We start from the raw sequence: 22,562 nt of genomic DNA on the forward strand, positions 1-22,562 counted from the left end.
GAAACATACTTCATATCTCTCAGTGTCCGTTTTCTATATGCTAACTAAAACGTCTTAAAAAATATGTTGGACTTCAATTACTAATAACTGCGAAAACTGGAGCACAAAAGTTTCTAATTAGTTAAATGACATAACGTTAGCCTAACCGAAACTGGAAGTTGTAGTTAGCTCGGTTAGCTAACGTTAACTCAAAGCAGCAATTGTAACTGTTGTGTGAAAGTTTAGTATTTAGTTACTCACACACATTTAAATTGAAATTCACTGGAAAAACTGCTATAACTTCGGTCAAGTTCTCGGTATAATTATTAACGTAACATTTGGTATTAATGCTATTATCGTTTATTAGCCTAACATTAGTTTTTCACCTTGGGTCTTCAGCCACTCAGGTAAAACGGGCGCTGAATCATGTGGGCTAAAACGTCAGTTGGCCGTCAAGATTTCCGGATGATAGCCTACTCCAATATCAGTGTTTAGAAATCCCACCCAAAAAAGTCTTCTTTGTGCTCAAATATCCCTGAAATGGTTGTAAATCCAGGATGGTGGAACATCCCCCAGTCTCCTGCGGTGGGCGGTTGACTAGACGTATTTTTTCTTTCTTCTCCGGTACCTCATGATGCCAGATAGCTGACGTGCCTATTTTGGCGCAGCCTCCTTTCCAAAATAGACTTGTCATTTACTGTGGAGATAGGAGAAAGCCTGTTGGTGAGGTCGGGAAGGAGCCTCTGTCGGGCTGCACACTACAACTGCTGCAGTCAAAACGTATACAACTCATAACACTGACTTTTACTACCAAAGTGGCTTACACCTGCAGAGTGGTAGCTTTCAGTAGCGACACTTTTATGTGTAACAGGTCATAAATAAGTCCAATTTAATTAGCATACTAAATCCTATAATCATGCGCCAGTTAACCAGCTTTTCTTAATTCCATTGTGGTTGCTTTTCTTCTGCTTTAGCCTAAGTAATATTTTGAGAATGTTCCCCAGATCCCATAAAGAAAGTCTGTAAAATGTAAATCTATAAAATATAACAGTCTAAATACTGTTCCATGGTCTTCTCCACACAATAAAACACAGGGGAGATATTGAATTCTTTATTTTTTACATTAGGCCTACATTCATTTGGCAAAGTGCATTCCAGCTATGTAGGAGCAAGAGCTAGATATCATCCAAAACTGGGAGTGTATCCCTTTTTAAACAAATTGCTTAGAGATGGGGGACTGGCAAGGGCTGGTGAGATGTAGCCTGAAAAGGTGAGTTTATTTATTTATTTATTGGCCTAAAAGTAGTCAAATTTAAATATAAATATTAAACAAATGTAAAAATACTGAATTTAGCCTGCAAAATACCCACCATGTCTTTGTTTCAATTGAAATATGCCATCTTCCCCGAGGTACCTAAAAAACTTCTAAATTCCAAGGAAAAAACACAGTTTTTGGACATGACCCTAAATGTAAGCTACAGCCCTGCTTTTGGCTTATTAGACATCTTATTCAGGTCAGCCTAAAATATAGGATTTTAGAGTTTCAATTCTATACATGTCACAATGTATTAATTGATTTATATTTTGTATTAATAATCCGAATCTGTAAAGTAACTAGCAACTAATGTTGTCAAATAAAAGTAGTGGAGTGAAAAGTACAATATTGGCTTCCAAAATATAGTGGAGTAGAAGTATAAAGTAGCATAAAATTGAAATACTCAAGTAAAGTACAAGTACCTCAAAATTGCACTTAAGTACAGTACTTGAGTAACATGTACTTAATTACAGTCCACCACTGCAAACAAGCATATTTCCCAAAAATGTCAGTGTGTTCCTTTAAACCTTATTTATTGTCTTTTGCTGTTGTTTCACTAGGACCTTACCAGTACGCAGTGTTAGACAATCTGCCATAATTTCACTCTTTTTCTAAACAACAATGCATCATTTGCAAGTCTATGGTCAGGCCTGTTGACTCTTTTGACTGTTTGATCACTGCTCAGTATGCTTCTTCAGTGTCATTCTGTCCATTTTCTGAGTAACTTTACCTCTCTTGTGGACAGTATCTTCTGAGTAATACTAGAAAACTCCTGTTATCCATGTGTATGTGTACAGTAGGTGCCTATATTTCGATTGAATGTAAATGTGATTGAGGTAAGCTGAGAGATTGTATTCCACAACCATCACATTGACAGCTGCTTTACCCAGCTGGTCGGGTCTATTGTTAAATTATGACTTCATATTGTACAAAAGCCTCAAATATAGTAATGCCTTAAATGTATCACCCATGACATCTTCACAGTGATGAAAACTCTTAGCAATCATTCAGCATGACATAGCAATCCTTAGATACCACGGTATTTGTGTGCCACTTTCTATTATGCTCTACTTTATCGCAGATTTAGAGACATAATTATATTTCTTAAATCAAATGCTTATAGTGTCTAGAAACACAGGGTAGCAAGTCATACCTCTTTCTTCCCTATTCTTTGGCTCCCATGGTATTTTCTTGGTCTTCCAGTGTGGGCTTTCCCCCAGTGCCAATGACTGACAGCAGCAGGTCGCCTGGACCCTGATTTAAACTCCCCGAAACTCTAGCAGACGGTAATCCACTGTTGCTGCTTGACTCTGCCTCATCCTGTTCTTGCTAGGCTTTGGTCTGTCTCTGCCCCACATTCATCCAAACCCTATTAGATCACTAATGTGTAATATGTGGGAAAAATAAAAGAATGTTTTATATAAACCTAAAAAAACTTACCTCCAATTGTTTTCCTCCTCCTCCTTTGCTCTTTCTGTAGTCTACATTTCTTGTTGCCCAATCAGTGCATCAAATCACATCATGGATGGTATTTCCACAACCTTTGGTAATCGTCCAAAAGTCACTGTGCTCACAATATAGCAGAGGGCAGTAGACAGGCACTTAGTACCTGGCTATCTATCTATCTATCTATCTATATATATGTCTATATATTTATGAGCATCTATAGAGTGGGATGAATTCCCAAGTAAAACATTTCTTTGTGATGAGACAACTTTTTCAAAATTGTTGCAATGTATACTCTAATATCTGACCTACATGGCCTTCTACCTGACCTCTTAGCCATTTCAAGAATAAGGTCATGGTTGTATCATGTTCACAGCCAAAACACATGGGTGTTACCTCAAAAGAACATTTACATAGCAGATGACAAGTGAGACAAATGTCAGTTGCAAGGACCGATAGCCAAGAATGAACAGCAGATAGCATTTATGTCCCTAAAATGTTCAATGGGGACTTGAACAATGATAACAAACAACTAGATTTAAAAAAAAAAGAGAGACAAAATGGTGCGTCACAAAATAGAAGCATATGGTGTTTATTTACGGTGTGGATAGTATTTACAGAGTACCAAATAGGACAACAGATGTAACACAGGTCAATGAGGTGCCACTGCAAAAAAACATGAAACAAAAGTCACCCTAACTATTCTAACCCACAAAATGAAACCAAACAAAAATATCTAACTAACCTACAAAAATGACTTTTTTATATTATATTAATATTATGGGGGGGGGGGTTAGGATACCTCAAGATTTACAGTTCCCTTGCACCAGCAATTAACTCTTATTAAAAGCAGTCTAAGCAAAGTACAAAGCAAATGTCCTTATGTGTGGTGTTCATACCAATGATTAGACAACAGGGTTTCAATTGAGCCAATGAGTGTTTATTGTGGTATGCACAGTGGAGGTGGCTCTAAACTGTCAGAGGAATCAGATGTATATAGTATCTGATTATGTGTCCTGAATAGATCTGCATCAAGCCTGTGTGCAACATTGAATAAAGTCGTCCTTTTTGAAGATTTGTGCCAGTGAGCTCTTATTTAACCTCAAGGAAGGTGAAGTGGAATAATAGTTCAAAAGCCCAAAACCTGCTGATTATGATTATATTAGACACATATAAATCAGATGAACATATAAAATATTTGTTATATCTGTTAGATGTTCGTCATTAGTTACATAGTTATTTTGTTGGGTTTTTTTTTCCAGCAGTGGTTGATTGTCTTGTCTATATTGTCACGTTGTCCGCGTTACACCTTCATTGCACCTTGCATTGCTGTCTACCATAGTGGAGTTTTTTTTATACTACCACTAGGAGTCGCCAAAATCCGACATTTTCATTTCCCACACAAAGTATCCTTGGATTTATTTAGTCACTGTACAGAGTTGGATGTCCTCTGTACAGGGACCATTTTAGGACATCTCTGACTCAGCTTGTCAAGCTCTACTTCATCAGATGCACTTAGGCTCATTAGATTTTTGGCTTAAAGTATGCCAACACTGGTTAGATATATAGTTGGCATGTTAACATAGTAACAGCATCTGACATGTTAACAAATACTGGATGTTAGATGGAAAGCCAAGAGTTGACCAATCCCATTATTCATGAATGAAAAACCATGAATGTCTGTAGAAAATGTCATGGCAATCATTCCAACAGTTATCAAGACACTTCACTCTGGAACAAAATGTTGGCATTTGAGCCATGCTAAATAAACACCATGCTGTAATATAAAAGGCTACCTCTTCAGTTCAGAAAGACAAAAGCAGCAGTGCCCCGACATCAGTGTCAGACATGTCCAAGACTTGTAGAGAAAATGTTTCACATTGTAATCTCACAAGTTGACACAACAAACTAGCAACAGCAATATAAAACAGAGAGAAAAATTAAAATATATTTTTATTTCAAATAAACATCACAACCACACATGAAATGATTAAATACACTCAAAATAAGATTTATTTGCCTCTCTACTCACTCACAGAAAACAACACATGTATTGTAAAGCTATGCCGAAAACAACTTCTTTTGGCATGTTTCATTTTTCAGCTAGAGTTTCTTAATTTACAGAACAAAACAAAACAGACAAACCTATGTAACAAAAAATATCTTAAAACATATTCAACATTCCAGGATGAAAACTTAGCACCTTGTTCCAGTCACTGTGATTCTTAGACTGGTGTATAGTGGATAAGAAACCATAGTACGGTGAGGTTGGCCATGATGACAGTGCCACTTACAAGGCAAGCTCCTGCTTCTTTAGGATATTGAGGACAGTGCAAATTTAGACACCATGATAAGAAGTGTGCTGTCAGATGCAACAGACTGACGCAAGATCAGTTTGCAACTCATCTTACAAGCCACATCCACATCTTCACTACATACTTGATGCTATACACAATGACTTGCCAAAAGAAATACTGTATATAGTATGTGCTGCTAAATCTGTGAAAGTAAATCCAATGTTTTACATGAAATTGATTCAATAAAGAGCAAATAGTAATCCTTAATACTAAGGCACTGTTTAAAATAAAATGACAGACATAACAGTGAGGTGTAAATGTGGAGACTGTCAAAAGAAATCAACTCTGTGCACAAAGCTGAGCTCCAGTGTCTCTACAATAATAAACTTGCTGCACAAATGGACAGTGACCACAATACCCATGTAAGCATATTTAACAGTGTGACAGAAACACACATCATCCCCTACAGGGCAAACCTTTACTGACCAGAGGTAAGACCGACCTCATGTGATTGGCCACAGTGTTTCCGGGTGGTCTGCTGTGGACAATGACGATACAATACGTGCTGATGCTTTGCTTATATACAAACAATGAGAAGAGGTCATTCAAGATGGAGACTGACTCAGTGTCCCTTCTGAGTACTGTCCTGTCTAAAACGTAACTGTTGCAAGTACTGTATATATGCACACATAAAAAAAAGGTTTATTTTCTGTCAGTGCAAAATTCGGCGTTCATGTTAACATAATGACACAGGTGTCAAAACGCATTCCTTCCACAGACACACTGTGTAATAGTTTCAAAACATACGAGAGGGTAAAGACACATTTGTACCCTCTGAAGTCTTGCAGTCGAGGAGGATGAGATCTATATTACTGTGATCTGTGATGCAATATAAAATGGGTAGAAAGATATTTTGCCCGCTGCATCAACACGCAGATTTAGTCTCAGTTTACTTAAAGTGTAAATCACATTCAACGTCATGCAGCTGGCAATGTTATCTTTGCATTAATAAAACCTTTTCATTAGATTTTCAAAATCAAAAATTGTTTTTTTAAAACTATTTTTAGTAGTGTGTGTGTGGCACATGCCATTTCATTTATTAACAAGATTATAAGCTTTTGTGAAAGTAAATTATTTGACAAAATCTAAAAAATGTTTTCAAATAAATAATACACATATATCAATTAAATATCTGGGAGACAGGTAATAAATAAACCTAAAGCTAACAAATGATGCTGAATGTGGAAAGGCTTTTTTTCTTTACTTTAAAAGTATAAAGCCAATACTGAGAGGAACTGCTGTCCTAAAATCTTCAAACCTAAAGCTACAGAAGCAACAGCGCACACTCTGAAATCAGCCCTTATGATGACGTTCCATCCATTATGTTAATGTACACAACAAAGATTTGTAAAAGCAATACCACCCTGTTTTGTTCTATAAAACAATTTTTTAAAAAATGAATCCCCACCATTTCTGGGACATTGATGCTTGACTCAAAACATCTGCTGGGCAAGTAATAAGAACAGATAATGAAACAGATTCCATTTACACCTGCCATTAAAATCTAAATGCAGTTAAAAGATGCACCTGTACACTGTAAATAAACCTTTATGTACTGTATATATTTTTACAAGAGTAAATACACTGCAGAGGTATTGATTGGAATATTAGTTTTTCTTCACCACCACTGAGGTAATATGGAAAACTAGGATTTAAATACATATGCTTTTATATGGGTGTTAAGGCATAAAGCTGATTTTATGTCCAGCTTAAATATACTTAAAAGACATCTTATATCTGCATCAGATTTTGACGCCAAGTGTATTTGGGGCCCATGATTTCAGCTCTGTTTTTGAGGAAAAGTAATGTCTTAATACATAATCTGTGGAAATATTAATACTGAATAAAATCTGTATTTAGGACCACTAAACACAGACAGCAGCATCAAAGCATGTGTATGTCTGGATTAAAGACATGTTTTGTCAAACCCAAATAGGGCTTTTGCCAGGTACACATGGTGTTTTAGTGGTACAGCTACTGTACAGTCAGCTCTGTATCATCAATACTTGGTATCTTTCAAGGATTAGATTTGGTAGTAAAAATGTGGACTTTAAAAGGATCAGTAAGACGAAAAAGTGTATTTACAAATCACCAGGGTCAAACAACTTGAAATATTGTATTAATTTTTTCAGGTGATCAAAATTGTTCAGGCAGCTATGATACTGTTTGCAGCCTTTGTAGCACAGATCAAGACACCACTCTGTGAGAAACTTCTTAGACTCACGTTGTAAAACTTTGTGATGCACAAATACATGAACTGTGCACACACAGGCTCAGCAGAAGTCACGACGAGCCTTTTGCTTCCACAATAAAATTGGCCACACTCACCATCACACAGTGATCCTATGAATACACTACTTATATTGTCTCTCTCTCACTTTACACGCAGTTTGTCTGTACAAGTTTGTGACAAAATCAGGTTAAAACGGACGGAAGACATATGGTTTCCCTGATGCCATAGTCTGCCTGATGTGACAGGATGAGGCGTGGAGGTGCGGAGAAAGTGGTTATTCAATGAGCCCCTCCTACAACAAACGCTGAATGGTGTCTGAAAGGTCCATGCTAAATTCTCCATGAAGATCATCTAAGGCCACAATGTTCATAGAAGAAAGTAAAATGTAAACACTATAAAAAAAATTAAAGAAAGAGAGAGAGAGGAGAAATTATCATGGCGATGTATCCCTTGTAGGATAAAAGGCCATTTGTTGTTAGGTTCAACAAACAAGTATGTCACAGGATACAGAACCACAAAGCATAGATCGTAGATCATAGTGTCATTTTACAGAGTTTAAAAGAGAGCATATACCTTATGACATAAGGCACTTCAACAACTACTCCCAGTGCCCTGTTTTGGAGTAGATCCACTGTTAATCTCCTGATCATCTTCATCCTCCTCTTCCTCCTCCTCTTGCCAGCCACCAAGGTGGACAGGGGTGGGCATTGAAATACTGGTACCAAGGCCACTATGTGCCTGGAAACCTGATAAGAGTGTTGATACAAGGTCAGTCTTTCTAAGGCATAGTCCATTTCAATCTTATCCCACCTCTGATTTTAAACACTGCAGATCTAATGGTCAGTGTTTTACACCTTTCACTGAGATTACTTTTTGTAATATGTTTACAAAGGCAGGTCATCTGGCAAATTTACATACTGGTCCATGCTTAGTATACAGTATAAACCCTTAAAATATTATGTTATGCATTATTTAGTGAACAAAACGGAATATACTTGAAGGAGCATACCAGTGTTTTGGCATGTTATAACCCATTTACTAGAAATCATGTACATATACTTTACATTTTTCGAAGCATGCTGTAACGTTTTAAACTTTCATATTGTGTTTTTTCACCTTTTTGCCAGCCACTGGTCTCCATTCATTCGACTATAATTGAAAATTAACTTGGGGAGACTTGAAACTTGTAACAAGTCGCAATGAGCTTCATATTTGCAGTTACGTTATGCCAAGTTGTCAGTGCAGGTTTGGTTTCTGTACTGCATTACCATGTAGTATAATGTAAGTTTTTACAAATATTATAGACATAATTGTTTCTAAAATCTATTCTAATTGAAACTAAAGTCCTTTCAGGCTCTGCTCCTGTAGTTGTTGATCTGACGGGAGTGTGTAATTACGTGCTACATATTCAGGTCATAACCATGATTTCAGCACTACAAGCAATCTTTTTCACATTTCACATTACACAGAGTAATTTGATATCAAAAATATTTATAAATGCTGAGGCTGCAAGGTTCTTCAAAATCAATACGTTCATTTACCAGCATTTGTGTGCAGATCTCTCATTGGGACTGTGTTCTGCCACTGCCCCGAAGTTCTCTGTGGGTGGGAGCTCTGCTGGTGGAGCTGAAGAGACAAGCAGTCGTCAATGTACAGCAGAACAGAGCACTAGACTAGTGGTTGACAAGAGATACTGAAAATGTAGACTTGAAAGAGGATGTTTTGATACGTCTGGTCACCATTGGAATCCTTTGTAACCGACTGAATTCAAGCTGACAGCAGCCACTGTGCTCCATGAGGGACCAAACTACAAACATTTTAAGCACTTTTAAGACATTTTCAACACTCAAAAGATCACTTAAAATCACTTTAAACTCAAAGCACACAACAGAGAAAAGGAGGATAGATAAATTAATGGCAACTGTAGTGCATGGTCAGGAAATTACCTCATGCAGGTAGATGGCATGGAGACTCATCTCTGCTGATGCAAACTCTGTGTGCAGTGTATTGCTCTGGATGCGAGAGTCGCTGTTAGACATACTGAAAAAGAAACATGTTAACCAAACCTGATAATGAGCATTTGGATTTATTTATCAATTTCTAATAGCTACAGTATGTAAATAATGCAGTAGAAAATGTTATGTGTAATAACTACCTGTCAATGATGGTGCGATCGCTGCGGTACATGGTGCTCTCGGGGTGGACGGATGAGTGTAGGAGGCCATGTGAGCGGCCGCGGCTGGGATGTGCGAGCTGGGAGGTGGACAAAGAGGCCAGGACACTGGCAGCAGCAGAAGCAGCGGTGCTTGGTGGGATGAAGCGATGGTCTCGCCCTTGTAGTCCCGACGCAGTTAGAATGGGGTGGGCCAGGACACTGGCCAACAGATTATCAGGCTGGAAACAACAACATACATCAATACAGCACCACTAAGTAAGTAACATTACATTGGAATAGAAAATAAAATAAAAGTGACACTATAATTTTTTGGGGGTAAATACCTGGTATTTAAATATCCTGTGGTAATTAATATTTATTAACATTTCCGCTGTTGTTAAAAATGTATTACTGTTTCTTACTTCAGCCAACTGTCTAAATACATCTTCCAATATACAGCATTTGTGTGGTACATGGCATTTGTGTTGTCTTACCCCAGTGCCAGACTCGTTGGACTGCAGTGAGGTGCACAGAGGAGCCTCAGAGAGCAGCAGCTGGGTGGAGGGGCCGCCCTGTGCATCGTGTTGCACCTTTTCCTTTAGATGGCTGATAAAGATGGAGCTCTCCTGAGGCGGCTGCCAGCGTGGGTTCTTAATGGTGAAATGCATAAGAGACAACTCTGTCTTGCCATTTTCAGCCTGTTGGTATATGGAGGCCTCCGTCTGGCCCTCTGACATCCACTGTAAAAACATTTAAAGATATATATCAATTCAAGCAACATCACAACATTAAATTACATATTCACTAAGACCTTTGCTCATTGCGAGTCATACTCCAGTTTTGATAAAAGCTAATGAACTGACAGTCTTGAATCCTATGTAACAGAAGGAGCTAATCGTACTGTTGGGTTTCCATGCCGTCTGATGTCCATCTGTGCAAAGGAACAGATGTCTCCGACTCCGACCACCTCCACAGTGAAGTTCCTGAAGAAGTCAATGATCTCTAGAGACTTATTCCTCAGGAGGAAGATGAGAATGAAGGGTGTGACAATAGGACTGAGCAACTCCTCCAAGATGAACACCTGATTTGGACAGTGACAACAGTGATTACACGTTCTCAATTTCTAAATATACTCATATTCTACACATAGTCAAATGTAGATCAACGTTCCCAAAAATGCCTCAATATATCCAGTGATTGTACTATTAGACTGCATCCAGTCTGACAAAGTCTGATCATTGACCAGGTGCTACATTAAAAACTTCATCAATCACAACAAAAACTCATCCATAACTTTAGTTTGACTTTGACAAATGTGTTCCTGTCCACTGAGTTTCTCCATTCCTCACCGCTTTGTACTGGAACAACTGCGCCACCTCGTCACGGGTCTCGCTCTTGTTAGCATTGCCCCTCCAGTGGTCTGGCATGTAGTGAATGTGTGCCAGCATGCACTGGAGCAGCTGTTCTGGACACCACACCATATGCTCATCTGGGATGAAGGACCTGGTGTAGGACAGGTACAAAATACGTACATTTTTCAGCAATACTACTATAGCTGCACATAAGAGATAAATAAGGAAAACAGGATAGTTTTGCACAGTATCATTTGATTTTTGACTGAAAGCATGTGATTAGGGGACAAGATGGCCTTAAAAATTTCCCATATTCATAAGTAAGTGGACATGTTTCCTTTACAATTCACTTCCCCCCACAACTTGAAATAAGCTTCTGCACACCAATAAAATGCAACTAAAATGAATTACTCAAATTGAATAAACAAAATAAAAACAATTGCAAATCATAATCTATTATAGCATACAATTGTCTGTAGAACATGCTATAAACAGCAATTAAGTAACAATTAAAAAGTACAGACAACTTCCTTAAGTTTAACACCTACTGATAGCGATCCTGGAGTGGCCCCAGGAAAAAGCCTGGCTCTGAAAACTCACCTGGTGATAGTAATAACCAGGCCCAGCACAGTGATAGCGGTCAGAATGTGCTGCACTGTCAGAACATCCTCATCATAGACTGTCAGTGCAATGAGCACAGCCAACACTGAGCCTGAGAAGAAGGCAATGTTCTTAGCCAGCACAGTCAGCAGTGGTGACGTAAAAGAGTTCATGTATTTGGAAGTGGGTTTATAGCCACGGCCTAAACGCCCATGCAGCTCATGGTCCAGCTCATTGAAGTGTCGCAGGTATAAACGACCATATAGGGACCAGCGTCGTGCACCCAGGCTTCCAGGTTCTCTGCGGATCACTTCGGTGTAGCTGAAGAAAGCGTAGAGCACCTGCCACACCAGGATGAAGGGACACAGCAGCAAGTTGGCCAAACCCATCAGCAGGATGACTCTACTAAGCTGCTGTGCAAGCTCTAGGCGGTTTCCACTCCGCTTGTACTTTGGGTGCAGGTTCCACTTATTCTGAAACAGAGAGCCAGGACCCCAGAAGAGGATAAGCTCAAAGTTGTACTTGAGGCCCTGGGTGAGGAACACCACATTGCCCAGCAGAGGGAGCTGCAGCTGCACTGGCAGCAGTGATTTGTTTATCATGGCCACCATGTAGTTCTTGAATCGCAGGATGCGGTGATAGATGTCAAGTTCTGTCAACTCTTTCTTGTGTATGCACATTTGCTGCTCTCGTTGCAGGCTGATGAGCCGGTCCTGGACTTCCTGCCATGTGAAGTTGCATAGTTCATCCTGGGACAAGGAGGAAAGGAGCACAGAGTAAACTGACTAATACTACAGAGCCAAAGCATGACAACACGACTCATCATTTTGAGTATGGTTATCTTCATGTTACCTTTTTATAATCATAAGCACAAGACATTTGTCACAAGATTGATTTGGATGACTTTTTGCTGTAGCATGTAATGATAAGGTCTCCAGGTATAGCACTTACCATTCTGATCTTCAGTGCTTTAATGTAGAACTGCCTGATCTCCCAGTAGCTAAGAACATTGCAAAAGACTTTAACAAGTCGATAGATCCAGAAGATGGCTGCCATGATGAGAAGGAATATAATCCAGCTATTCTCTTGAATGCTGAATAGAAACAGAAGTCAATTTTCAGACATGGCTGGCTTTATGTATCTGTTAAAGTAATGGCTTTTTGTCATTCAGACATGGGTGACTATGTAAATGTTAGTTACAGCTGTATTCAAACATGTAAGGACATTTACAGAAAGAGCCACAATGCTCATGCGATATTTGGAAGGGGATGGAAAGATAGCAAACAAAAAAAGGGGGAGGCTAATTTTAAATCTGGGATTCAGAATTTCTGTTAAATGACAAACACCCATAGTGGGTATTGAGGCACACATGACACCCCCTCTCCTTTTATGACATTGTAAATTGACCCTTTATTCAGTATTTAACATGATAAACAGATGAGCGAATGAGCAACAGTTGCTCTCAGTGTATGTTGTTTTAACCCATTAAACTGACACTAAACTCCTGTTTACAGGTCGTGGGTGAGGCAGCCGTTCTAAAAGGAATCTTCCGAGTATTACGTGTCAAAACACAGAACATGTTGGACATTAATTACCCATACTTATAAACATACATTAGCCAATATTAGTGCAATCAGATATAATAAACAAATATTTGAATGTTTTCAGGACAAGCATCTGGCTTTAAAAGGGAAATCAGAGAGGGGCTATGAGGAGGACAGAGGAGGACAAACTGTGGGACAAACTGTTCCCAAATTAGAATTCCAAGTGGTTGTACGTCATGGACTTTGATATAAATGACTTTTGAGCCACTGTCAGAATCAGGAACAAATTGATGACAGGCCTTTTAGACTAGCTGGAGAAAACAAGCAGAGGCTAGGCTACAACTTAGGAAAAAAATATGACAACATTGGGGGGGTGTCCTGTCCCTTGCAGCCAGCAAGTAAGGTGTCATGTGGTTTTCAGCTTGCTGGCCCAGCCGAGTTGTCAGTATTTCGGCTGGTCAGTTTTACCACGCCATAGCTATCAATTACATTGCCCTGTTCCCTAAAGCCAGACTGAACACAGTACACAAATATCTTCCTCCAAGTAACCATCAGTTGGAGGAATGTTGCAACTCGAAGCGACCAATCTCAAGTTGAAATAAACAACGAAACTGAGAAAGAAATACATTTCATAGAACGAGAGGTCCCTTGTACTACAAATCAAACATAAAAATAACATACCAATCTGATTAAACCTTGTGCTTTTTGACAGAACAGTTTTTTTTTAACAAATCAGACCTTGAATGCTACCTTATAATCTGCTATTACCACTGGCATTAAGACTTTCCCCCCCACAAAAATAACTTTAATTTGGCAGATGTCTTCAAAAGGATAGTGCACAATAGAAAATATAAAATTTGTGTCATATTGTCATATTTTGGATGTGTGTTAAAGTTGCATCTTTTGGGATAACAGTTTAAGAATAAAAAAAGCAGCGGATACTCAGGTCAGCTAATAACTGAGTGTTTCTGGTCTCATATGATGGATTAATGTGTGATAAAACATAAAAAGACTGCTTCTGCTTAAATCACTGCTTGCTGACAGTTAATAAAAGAGCTTGAAGAGTCATTGCCTACCATTACAAATACAAGAGAGTTCTCATGATTTTCTGGGGTAAATAAAGAAACCCACAGGGTACAGCTAAATAGGCTACTGTTCCATACTCCTTCCCTGTGAATGTGACTGTATCTTGGTCAGAAAGTCTGATTACAATTGTATTAAGCCAGACAAATTAAATCCCTCTGAAGGCCTGTCTCTAAAAGCACTCGAATAATATTGTAGACCAGTCTGCTTGAGAACAAAGCATCTAATCAAACTTGCTGGAATGAGAGGACAGGCACATCACTTTATGTGACTGTATAGCCGCTTCGATTAATTCCCCTTGACTTTTACACTCATTTTGCCATAGGAAAAACACACTAAAGCTCTCCATAATACTGTATTAAACATGATTACCTCTGAGTACACTGCTGGCTAGGTAGGATGGCATCTAGAAGTGTGACCTTGTTCCTGTCCAAGGGGTTCTGGCCTGGCCCGGTGTGGTTGACCGCTCGATTGGCAAACAGGACATCGTACTCCACACAGTTGACAAGGAACGTCGTGAATGTGACAACAAACAATAACTGACTGTTAGGATGAGATGAAAAAAAGAGATTAGGCATCATACTTAATGACAGTAAACACAAGAACATAAATAACAATGACAAAAGAGATTAATACTGGTATATAGTATTGAGATAAGTGACTATATTTAATTTCTAACCATGAAGCCAGACTGTGCACTCAGCATATACTGAGGAGTGATTAATGTAGAATAATGTGGTTAAGACAGATCAATTGCAGTTCCCTTATTAAATAGGACATGTTTGTTTTAGGCTGCTGTTATGTGGACTGATTTTGTCCAGCTTATGAATAAGCCAACTGTGGCCAGATTCAGACAAACACCAGACCAAGACCCAATAATAGAGACGGCCTGCTGGTACGGTAGCGGCAGGACTGGAAAATAAACAATATGTTGCACTGACACATTGGCCTGGTGATTGAGGCTAACATAATAGGTTATACCAGGAGAAATGTTGAAATACTAAATAAGTGACAATAATGATAATAATAATAATAATAATAATAATAATAATAATAAAGTAAATAGTAAATAAAGCAGTAATCAAAATTTCTGTGTTTAGTGAGGGGAAGTTATTTCACATGAGATTCAAGTACAACTGCTGTTGAAATCATCTGGCTGAACTTGTTCATGCTGAAGCCTGAGGCACAGTAAACTGTTAAAACAACAAAAAGTGACAGTGACATAAATGAGGCCCAGGTCTTACTGAAAACAAGCACCCTGTTGGAACTCCAAACTCAACCTAATGCTTTTAATTACAAACACATTACTATATCTCATGATGTTTTCTAGGCATCTGAAATCAGTATTTTGTACTTACACAAGTTCAAAGAACTCTGACAACATCATACAAGCAAAGCCATTCCTTTGATGAAAATGATAGATGTGGACAGGCTGGTTAAAGAAAATCTGAAATAACATTAACTGGAAAAATTAAACAAGACCTTATACTTGGCAAGTCAGTTAGAGTACCTTGATTAAGCACAAACAATCTTCAGGACTACACATGATATCACAAATATATTAATCACCAAATTAAAAGCTCCCTTGAAAATGTACTTTCCCATTGATCACTGCAGTAACACTGTAAAAGTATATGGCAGTCAATAAGTAAACATTGTGCAATTCAACAAATTCTAAATATGACTACTGACAAACATCTTAATGAGTCTGTGTCAGCATGGCATGATGTCACTGACATATGCAATGACAGTGCACTTTGGGAGAACTACACTGTAATTTAAAAGGATATTCTTGTGAAGAAGTTATCCAGGTTCTTGATATGGTGCCATGAGTCTGTAACATAAATGAAAGCATTAGATAGCTAGAAACCCTAAAGAACTTTGACCTAGTGTGCATAATTTATTTCAGTCTATTTATTATTAGGTACAAGACTTTCCATGTACAGTCAGTCAGTTATATTAAAGACTATTTATACTTTAGTCGTAATAATATGTTTACCTTTCAGGCCTTCAGGCACATGCACCAGTAAATCCTCCTCCCCTGGTGGTGAGTCCTCCTCAAAATCCTCAATTCTCTGATACTCCTGGTAAGCTTCAAAGTTGGCCATTGTGCTTCACATTCTTAAGGTCACTGCCAACGGACGAGCTACTTGTAGTAAACACCGTTCGAAACGAATGCAGTCTCGCAACCTCAGTACATTTTGTAGCTAGTTAGCTTCTCAGCAGCTCAAGCAGTGTAACTAAGGGTAACGTTAGCTACAGCTAACACTAGCTTGCTAACTTGCTAGTCTGGCGGAAAACGCGTTTGTAACCCTACACTACCATGGTAACATGTATAATAAACTGGGTAGCAATTAAGAATTAAGTACACGAATCTTCGGCAGATTAACTAATGAGTGTTAGCTACCTTCATATAAGATTACAACCTAACTCAACTGTCTGGTGGCTGGTTAGCCTGTGAATGATTCAGCCTCTCCTGTAGTCCGGGTGACACGGTTTGTTTTGTTCCCGACTTGGTCCGTCCATCTGCTGATCTAGATCGTCTTTGCTTAAGAGTCCAATCTTAACCTGAGCTTGTTTAACACAGACAGCTATGTATTAATCACGACACGGTGGTCTTCAGTCTGTCCCGAGGTCCGTTAGTTTGGTTTCCAAAAACATACCAGCCTGTGCGTGTCCACTGTTTTTGTCTTTCACAAACAAATGTCAACAAAACGTCATTGACGTCACTTCAGGTTTAACCCGACGTCATTTCCGGGATCATCTGTAGTTTTCCCGAGTTTTCCCAAAGAAAGTTCGTTTTTTGTCGTGTTTTTGTTTACAAATGTTGCACAAAAAATGCTTAAAATTCGTCAGTCTGTTGCGTGCTGTGAAATAAACCAGCACTCTAATGTCACAAACCAATATTCACAGTAAAGATGTTGTCCTCTATAACCACAGAAATGCACTCTGGGTCAGAGTCAACATGGCAGCCTGCAGGTTGCTTGTGGATTACTGTAGAGCTTAACGATTATATTCTTGTTATCACTGAAAATAAGCATAAAACATGTTTCAGTTATTCTGTTGTAGATCAAGCATTACTGCTTCAGTGCGGTCATTGTCGTTATACCCGCGATGCCATAAAACGGCAGACATAGGGAAACTTTCACGGTAGGGTAATGTGACCGGTACTTACTTTAGCTAATGACAGCCGACCTGTAGTTACTATATAAGCCATCTGTTAGTTAATCAGCCCTGACAAGCGTGACCTACTTTTATTTTGTAGATAGTACATCTTGACTTAGCTGTTTCCTCTAGTGTTCAGTTATGGATAGATAGGTACAGTGGAATGTATATGTGTTAGTAATCAGAAACAGATGATTAATCAAGTAGTCGATCGACAGAAAATGAACAACAATTTTCATGCTTAAGTTGATTAGTCTTTTCAACTGTAAAAAACCCCAAAACATTTAAAATAAAATAATGTTTCTTCAGGTCCAGAGTGTAAAACTGACAAAACATCAGACATTTAGTGAATTTTGATAATTAATCGTTTAAGTCGTTTCCAGCCTCTCATATGTGAGGATTTACTTTCTAATATTTTCTTTCACATCCAGGTGGTATACATCTCCAGGATCTAATGCATACGGCTCCTCACAGCAGCCTGGAAATGCTGTCAGTCGTATTTGGAGCCTCGCTCAGGGAGCTGTCCGCCAATCCACCACCCGAACATCCACACCCCCAGGAGTGGCTCTGAAGTTCATCCTGGGACCAGCACTACTCACTGTCTCTGCGCGACTGTTTTGCCATGTAGCTTACTGTGAGGCAGATGGGAATAACAACATCCCGGTGGAAGTTGTAGCCAAAAACCCTGTGCCTGAGTTCAAATGGCACATCCTGTGGGAATTTGTCAAACCTCAACTGTTTGCTCTCATCGGTGCTGTTGTGGTAAGCTTGCAATCTTTTCACTTGAATGTAAAGTCAGTGTTTCGACAATAAACTATGATGCGACATATGCGTAAGATAGTGACATTGTCACTTATGCTGATAAACTAAATTGCATATTTTTCTTTTCAGCTTGCTTTTGGTGCAGCTATCTTGAATATCCAAATCCCCTTATTGCTCGGGGATCTGGTGAATGTTGTGGCACGTTACTTGAGAGATCAGACTAGGAATTATGTCCAAGAGATAAGAGGTCCTGCACTGAAATTACTTGGACTGTATGGTATCCAAGTAAGTACACAAGTCATGAACATGAAGTGAACATGTGCAGTATTACTGTACATTCATTTCTGCCATTGTTTTTCTGCTGTCAAATGGAGATATACTTCTGATATAACTATGATTACCCGGTCAGGTGTTTCATTCGCACAAGGAGTCTTGGGCTAATCATACCATTTAAAATATAAAATTGTAATATAGGGGATAATAACTGGACATTTATTTCTCTGTTAATTAACTGAGAAGAAATGCAGGGGGTGGATGCAATAAAAGCAACACCTGGACAATATAATGTTTTCCAATTCAACAGCTCAGAAATAACTACCACCTTTTATGAAGCTTGTTATACTATATTTTTATTGAAACTATGTCAGAGAAGTGTTGTTCAACTTTACGATACCATCACTTTTGAGGCTGTAGTTAGTTTGTTGTTGAATTGGATTACATTATAAAGTGTTACTGCGGTTAACAATAATTCTGCCCGTGGAGTTGTGGCTTGCAGATCTCGTTGTTTGAGAAAGTTCATTTTTCTGTGATGCTTATTACCATAACATGTCTGCATGTTGTGGACCACTCACTTTCATTCTGAAAAAAATGTGCGTGAGAACTAAACGCAGCTGTTTTCTGGAAAATGGTCTGTTGCACTGGTCATTAATCACCTCCTTTGTGCAGGGCCTGCTGACGAGTGGCTACATCATCCTGCTTTCAAGGGTGGGGGAGAGAGTGGCAGCAGACATGAGGAAGACCCTTTTCGCATCCTTACTGAGGTACATATTCCCCAATGTTAGAGCAAAATAATTCAGGGATACACTACAAGCAATGGTCACCAGACAGGGTGCTGATTTTATGCTAATAGCCCACTCGTGGTTGGACTACATCTGTAGTCAAACAAGCATTTTTTTTGTCTCAGGCAAGATGTGGCATTCTTTGATGCTAATAAAACTGGGCAGCTGGTGAATCGTTTGACTGCTGATATTCAGGAGTTCAAGTCATCCTTTAAATTGGTCATCTCTCAGGTATGAAGTGCTTGATTTGTGTTAATAATAAAAAAAGTAACATGCTAATTAATATGTTATATAGTTTTAGTCTTTTAATTCCTATTTTTTGCATATTTGCAGGGTCTGAGGAGTATTACACAGACGGTTGGATGCTTCGTCTCTCTCTATGTCATCTCCCCCAAACTCACAGGTTTGACGGTAGTTGTCCTCCCCTGTCTAGTGGGAGCAGGGGCTCTCTTTGGCTCAGTCCTCCGCAAACTATCCCGTTTGGCTCAAGAACAGGTGATACTGAATTAAGTATTATCATTTTGCTCAGAATCTTTGTTAGGACTGCACAATGTCTTGTTTCATTGCCATGTCACACGAGGCTGCAATATCAGAACAGCCAAAATTCAAAAAGCCGTAGATATGAGCAAGAAAACACACCTTTTATACGACTGGCAGACATACTGTACCTCCTCCTCTCTTAACACAAAATAGATCTGTTCTCACTGCTGCCCACAAATGTTAAGATGCCAAGTTTCTTTGCAACTTCTTCTTGACTCCTACTCTGTGTCATGACTTAACTTTGTTTGTGTTTAATTTAAGGTGGCAAAAGCAACAGGAGTGGCAGATGAGGCACTTGGCAATGTGCGGACAGTGAAAGCTTTTGCGATGGAGGAGCGGGAGCTCCAGTAAGTGAGAGTATATTTTGTTGTAGCCATAGTACTTGTAGAGATGCGGTATACCGTAGCAGAGATAATGTGTTTAAATTTCCAGAATATTTTTTTTCTGCAGGTTATATGCATATGAAGTTGACAAATCAAGTGAAATGAATGAAAATCTTGGTGCTGGAATAGCAGTTTTCCAAGGACTGTCAAACATTGCCCTGAACTGTAAGTGTATTTTACAGTTAACTGATAAACACAGTGTTGAGCAGATTTGTACTGTGTCTCACGATATATCCAGTATAGTAATGTTTTTGTGTTGTGTGCTGTAAATACAGGCATTGTCCTTGGAACTATATTTGCTGGAGGGACTTTAATTTCTACCAATGAAATGTCCCCTGGAGACCTCATGTCTTTCCTGGTTGCTTCCCAGACTGTTCAGAGGTAAAAGACACAACTTGCTCCAAAATGATTGCTCTTTATTACCATTTACAATTAAATGTATCAGTTTAAATGTAGCTGATGTATCTCCTGTATTCTCTTTATGCTCAGGTCATTGGCCAGTATCTCTATCCTTTTTGGACAGGTGAGTAAAAATGATATATGTGAGTAGAGCATGTGTTATTTGAGTGACACACAGATTTAAAATGCAGCATTATATTATGTGCACATGTGTATGAATCTGAAATATTATTTAGGCAGAAAACAAGCCAATCTCTAACATTCGCGACAGATGGTGAGAGGAATAAGCTCTGGGGCCCGGGTTTTTGAATACTTATCTTTGAAGCCGACCATTCCAATGTCTGGAGGAGGACGCATCCCGTACCATTCTCTGACAGGAAGAGTGGATTTTATGAACATTTCATTCAGGTTGGAACCTCACCTTAAATCAAAACAAAAGTAGATTTCAAGACAATTCTAGACGTTAACTGAACATAAATATCAGAGGATACTATATTGATTTCTTTTTTGTATATTTATAGCTATCCAACAAGACCTGGCCATCAGATCTTGAAGAAGTTCAACTTAACGCTGCCACCTTGTAAAACTGTTGCCATTGTTGGAGAATCTGGAGGAGGTAATTTCTTAGTTAATGATTCTGATTGTAAATGTGTGACATGTAAACAATGTGATAGCGAGCCTATAAATGATTAATCCAATACATTTTAGGAAAGTCCACTGTGGCGTCCTTGCTGGAGCGTTTCTATGACCCGACCGGCGGTGTAATCATGCTGGATGGGCTCGACATTCGAACACTTGATCTGTCCTGGCTCAGGGGGCAAGTCATTGGATTTATCAATCAGGTAAAGATTGTTCATTAATGCATCCCAATTTTTTAAAGTACAGATATGAAGAATTAGTCAGTTTAATAAAACTATTAGTTCTAAACATTTGTGACTGTCCAGTTTTCACTGTATCCTCCACCCTGTATCTTCGCAGGAGCCAGTTTTGTTCGGATCATCTATCATGGAGAACATCCGCTTTGGGATGCCTGAGGCCACAGATGCGGAGGTCATTAATGCAGCCAAGCAAGCCAATGCTCACCGCTTCATTACAGGTTTCCCAGACGGCTATAACACTGTGGTTGGTATGTGCTCTCGTTTAGGCATTTACTAACGTTCAAATTTGTGTGCCATTTAAATACTAAGCTCTCCATTTCTAAACCCAGGTGAGCGTGGTGTGACGTTATCAGGTGGCCAGAAACAGCGCATTGCTATCGCCCGCGCCTTGATCAAGAACCCCAGCATCCTGGTGCTGGATGAAGCCACCAGCGCCTTGGATGCAGAATCCGAGCGAGTGGTGCAGGAGGCTCTGGACAGGGCCACAAGGGGTCGCACTGTGCTTATCATTGCCCACCGGCTGAGCACCATTCAAGGGGCTGACCTCATCTGTGTCATGAGCAATGGCCGCATTGTGGAGGTGAGGCAGTAGAGTATTCAGAGAAATGGAGGTGCTTTTATCTCTGGTTAAAGGTCTTGGCTAATTTACTAGACTACCTTGTAAGTTCAAAGAAGCACTGAAAAGAATTTAGTTCATACAGGTATATTGCTTGCTTTCATCTCAGTGTACGTACTGTGTAATATAACTTTTAATTATATCTAACAGCTTCCTCTTTTCTTTTAAGGCTGGGACTCACTTGGAACTGCTGGGCAAAGGAGGACTTTACTCTGATCTGATCCGCAGGCAAAGAGCTGAGGGGCAGAAATGAACGTACCAAACTGTAGATCTACAGTGAGTCTACAATGAGTAATGGAATTTCACTTTAATGAAATTCATTCAATTCATTCAAGTTTTACCTGAACAGATAAATTATGTGAAACATGTAGTGTAAATCTACCAGCTCTCTGTCTAGTTTTATGACAAACTCTCACATTTATGTATGTAAATGTATAAGTGGACCAATTGGATCAACCTGTGATGAACAAACTACACTACTGTAAATTATCTAACTAAATGGGACTTTCATAACACTGTTTTCTCTTATCCTGTATAGAATGATAAATCATAATGTAGAAAAATAATTAAACTTTGTTTTAATGAGAGTATACTGTATTTTTCCTTTTTTTATGGATCATAACACACTGAACTTCCATGTTTTGTCACAAATACAAGGTTGAAGAAACTAAACACTGAACCTAAATATGAGCATCAC

The 22,562-nt window shown here is 39.0% G+C and overlaps 3 protein-coding genes across 27 annotated transcripts in view; 1 reads left to right on the plus strand and 2 right to left on the minus strand.

The window, feature by feature from the left end:
• Positions 1 to 647, minus strand: part of obscnb (obscurin, cytoskeletal calmodulin and titin-interacting RhoGEF b) — a 58,670-nt gene extending 58,023 nt beyond the window's left edge. For 7 of the 23 annotated variants that reach the window (XM_044220978.1, XM_044220976.1, XM_044220975.1 and 4 more), the window contains exon 1: positions 366 to 646. The gene's annotated coding sequence lies outside the window, so the exon portion shown is untranslated. Of the gene's footprint in view, positions 1 to 365 lie in introns of all 23 variants that reach the window. The other 16 variants (XM_044220994.1, XM_044220980.1, XM_044220979.1 and 13 more) reach the window with 7 other exon arrangements.
• A 4,028-nt stretch (positions 648 to 4,675) lies between these two features.
• atg9b (autophagy related 9B) lies at positions 4,676 to 16,822 on the minus strand. 3 transcript variants are annotated; one of them, XM_044218190.1, is made up of 14 exons: positions 16,064 to 16,806; positions 15,855 to 15,898; positions 15,423 to 15,487; positions 14,437 to 14,607; positions 12,389 to 12,530; positions 11,438 to 12,186; positions 10,835 to 10,988; positions 10,387 to 10,566; positions 9,980 to 10,225; positions 9,486 to 9,724; positions 9,277 to 9,370; positions 8,872 to 8,956; positions 7,904 to 8,076; positions 4,676 to 7,722 (listed from the first exon to the last, which is right to left on the minus strand). In XM_044218190.1, exons 1-13 carry the CDS (start codon positions 16,170 to 16,172, stop codon positions 7,922 to 7,924), a joined length of 2,433 nt encoding a protein of 810 aa, XP_044074125.1. In that variant the 5' UTR covers positions 16,173 to 16,806; the 3' UTR covers positions 4,676 to 7,722; positions 7,904 to 7,921. The 3 variants fall into 3 exon arrangements, with proteins under 3 accessions (XP_044074125.1, XP_044074124.1, XP_044074126.1); XM_044218189.1 differs by having other exon boundaries at positions 4,676 to 8,076; positions 16,064 to 16,805; XM_044218191.1 differs by lacking the exons at positions 4,676 to 7,722; positions 7,904 to 8,076; positions 8,872 to 8,956 and adding an exon at positions 8,974 to 9,137 and having other exon boundaries at positions 16,064 to 16,822.
• Positions 16,823 to 16,992: 170 nt separating this feature from the next.
• On the plus strand, positions 16,993 to 22,452 carry abcb8 (ATP-binding cassette, sub-family B (MDR/TAP), member 8). The gene is made up of 16 exons (XM_044218192.1): positions 16,993 to 17,214; positions 17,661 to 17,991; positions 18,121 to 18,276; positions 18,937 to 19,031; positions 19,175 to 19,280; positions 19,383 to 19,544; positions 19,851 to 19,936; positions 20,040 to 20,137; positions 20,248 to 20,353; positions 20,462 to 20,495; positions 20,643 to 20,779; positions 20,893 to 20,987; positions 21,080 to 21,213; positions 21,350 to 21,497; positions 21,579 to 21,829; positions 22,035 to 22,452. Exons 1-16 carry the CDS (start codon positions 17,111 to 17,113, stop codon positions 22,116 to 22,118), a joined length of 2,127 nt encoding a protein of 708 aa, XP_044074127.1. The 5' UTR covers positions 16,993 to 17,110; the 3' UTR covers positions 22,119 to 22,452.
• The last annotated feature ends 110 nt before the right edge of the window (positions 22,453 to 22,562 follow it).

Source organism: Siniperca chuatsi, linkage group LG13, assembly GCF_020085105.1.
Source record: "Siniperca chuatsi isolate FFG_IHB_CAS linkage group LG13, ASM2008510v1, whole genome shotgun sequence".
NCBI lineage: Eukaryota > Metazoa > Chordata > Actinopteri > Centrarchiformes > Sinipercidae > Siniperca > Siniperca chuatsi.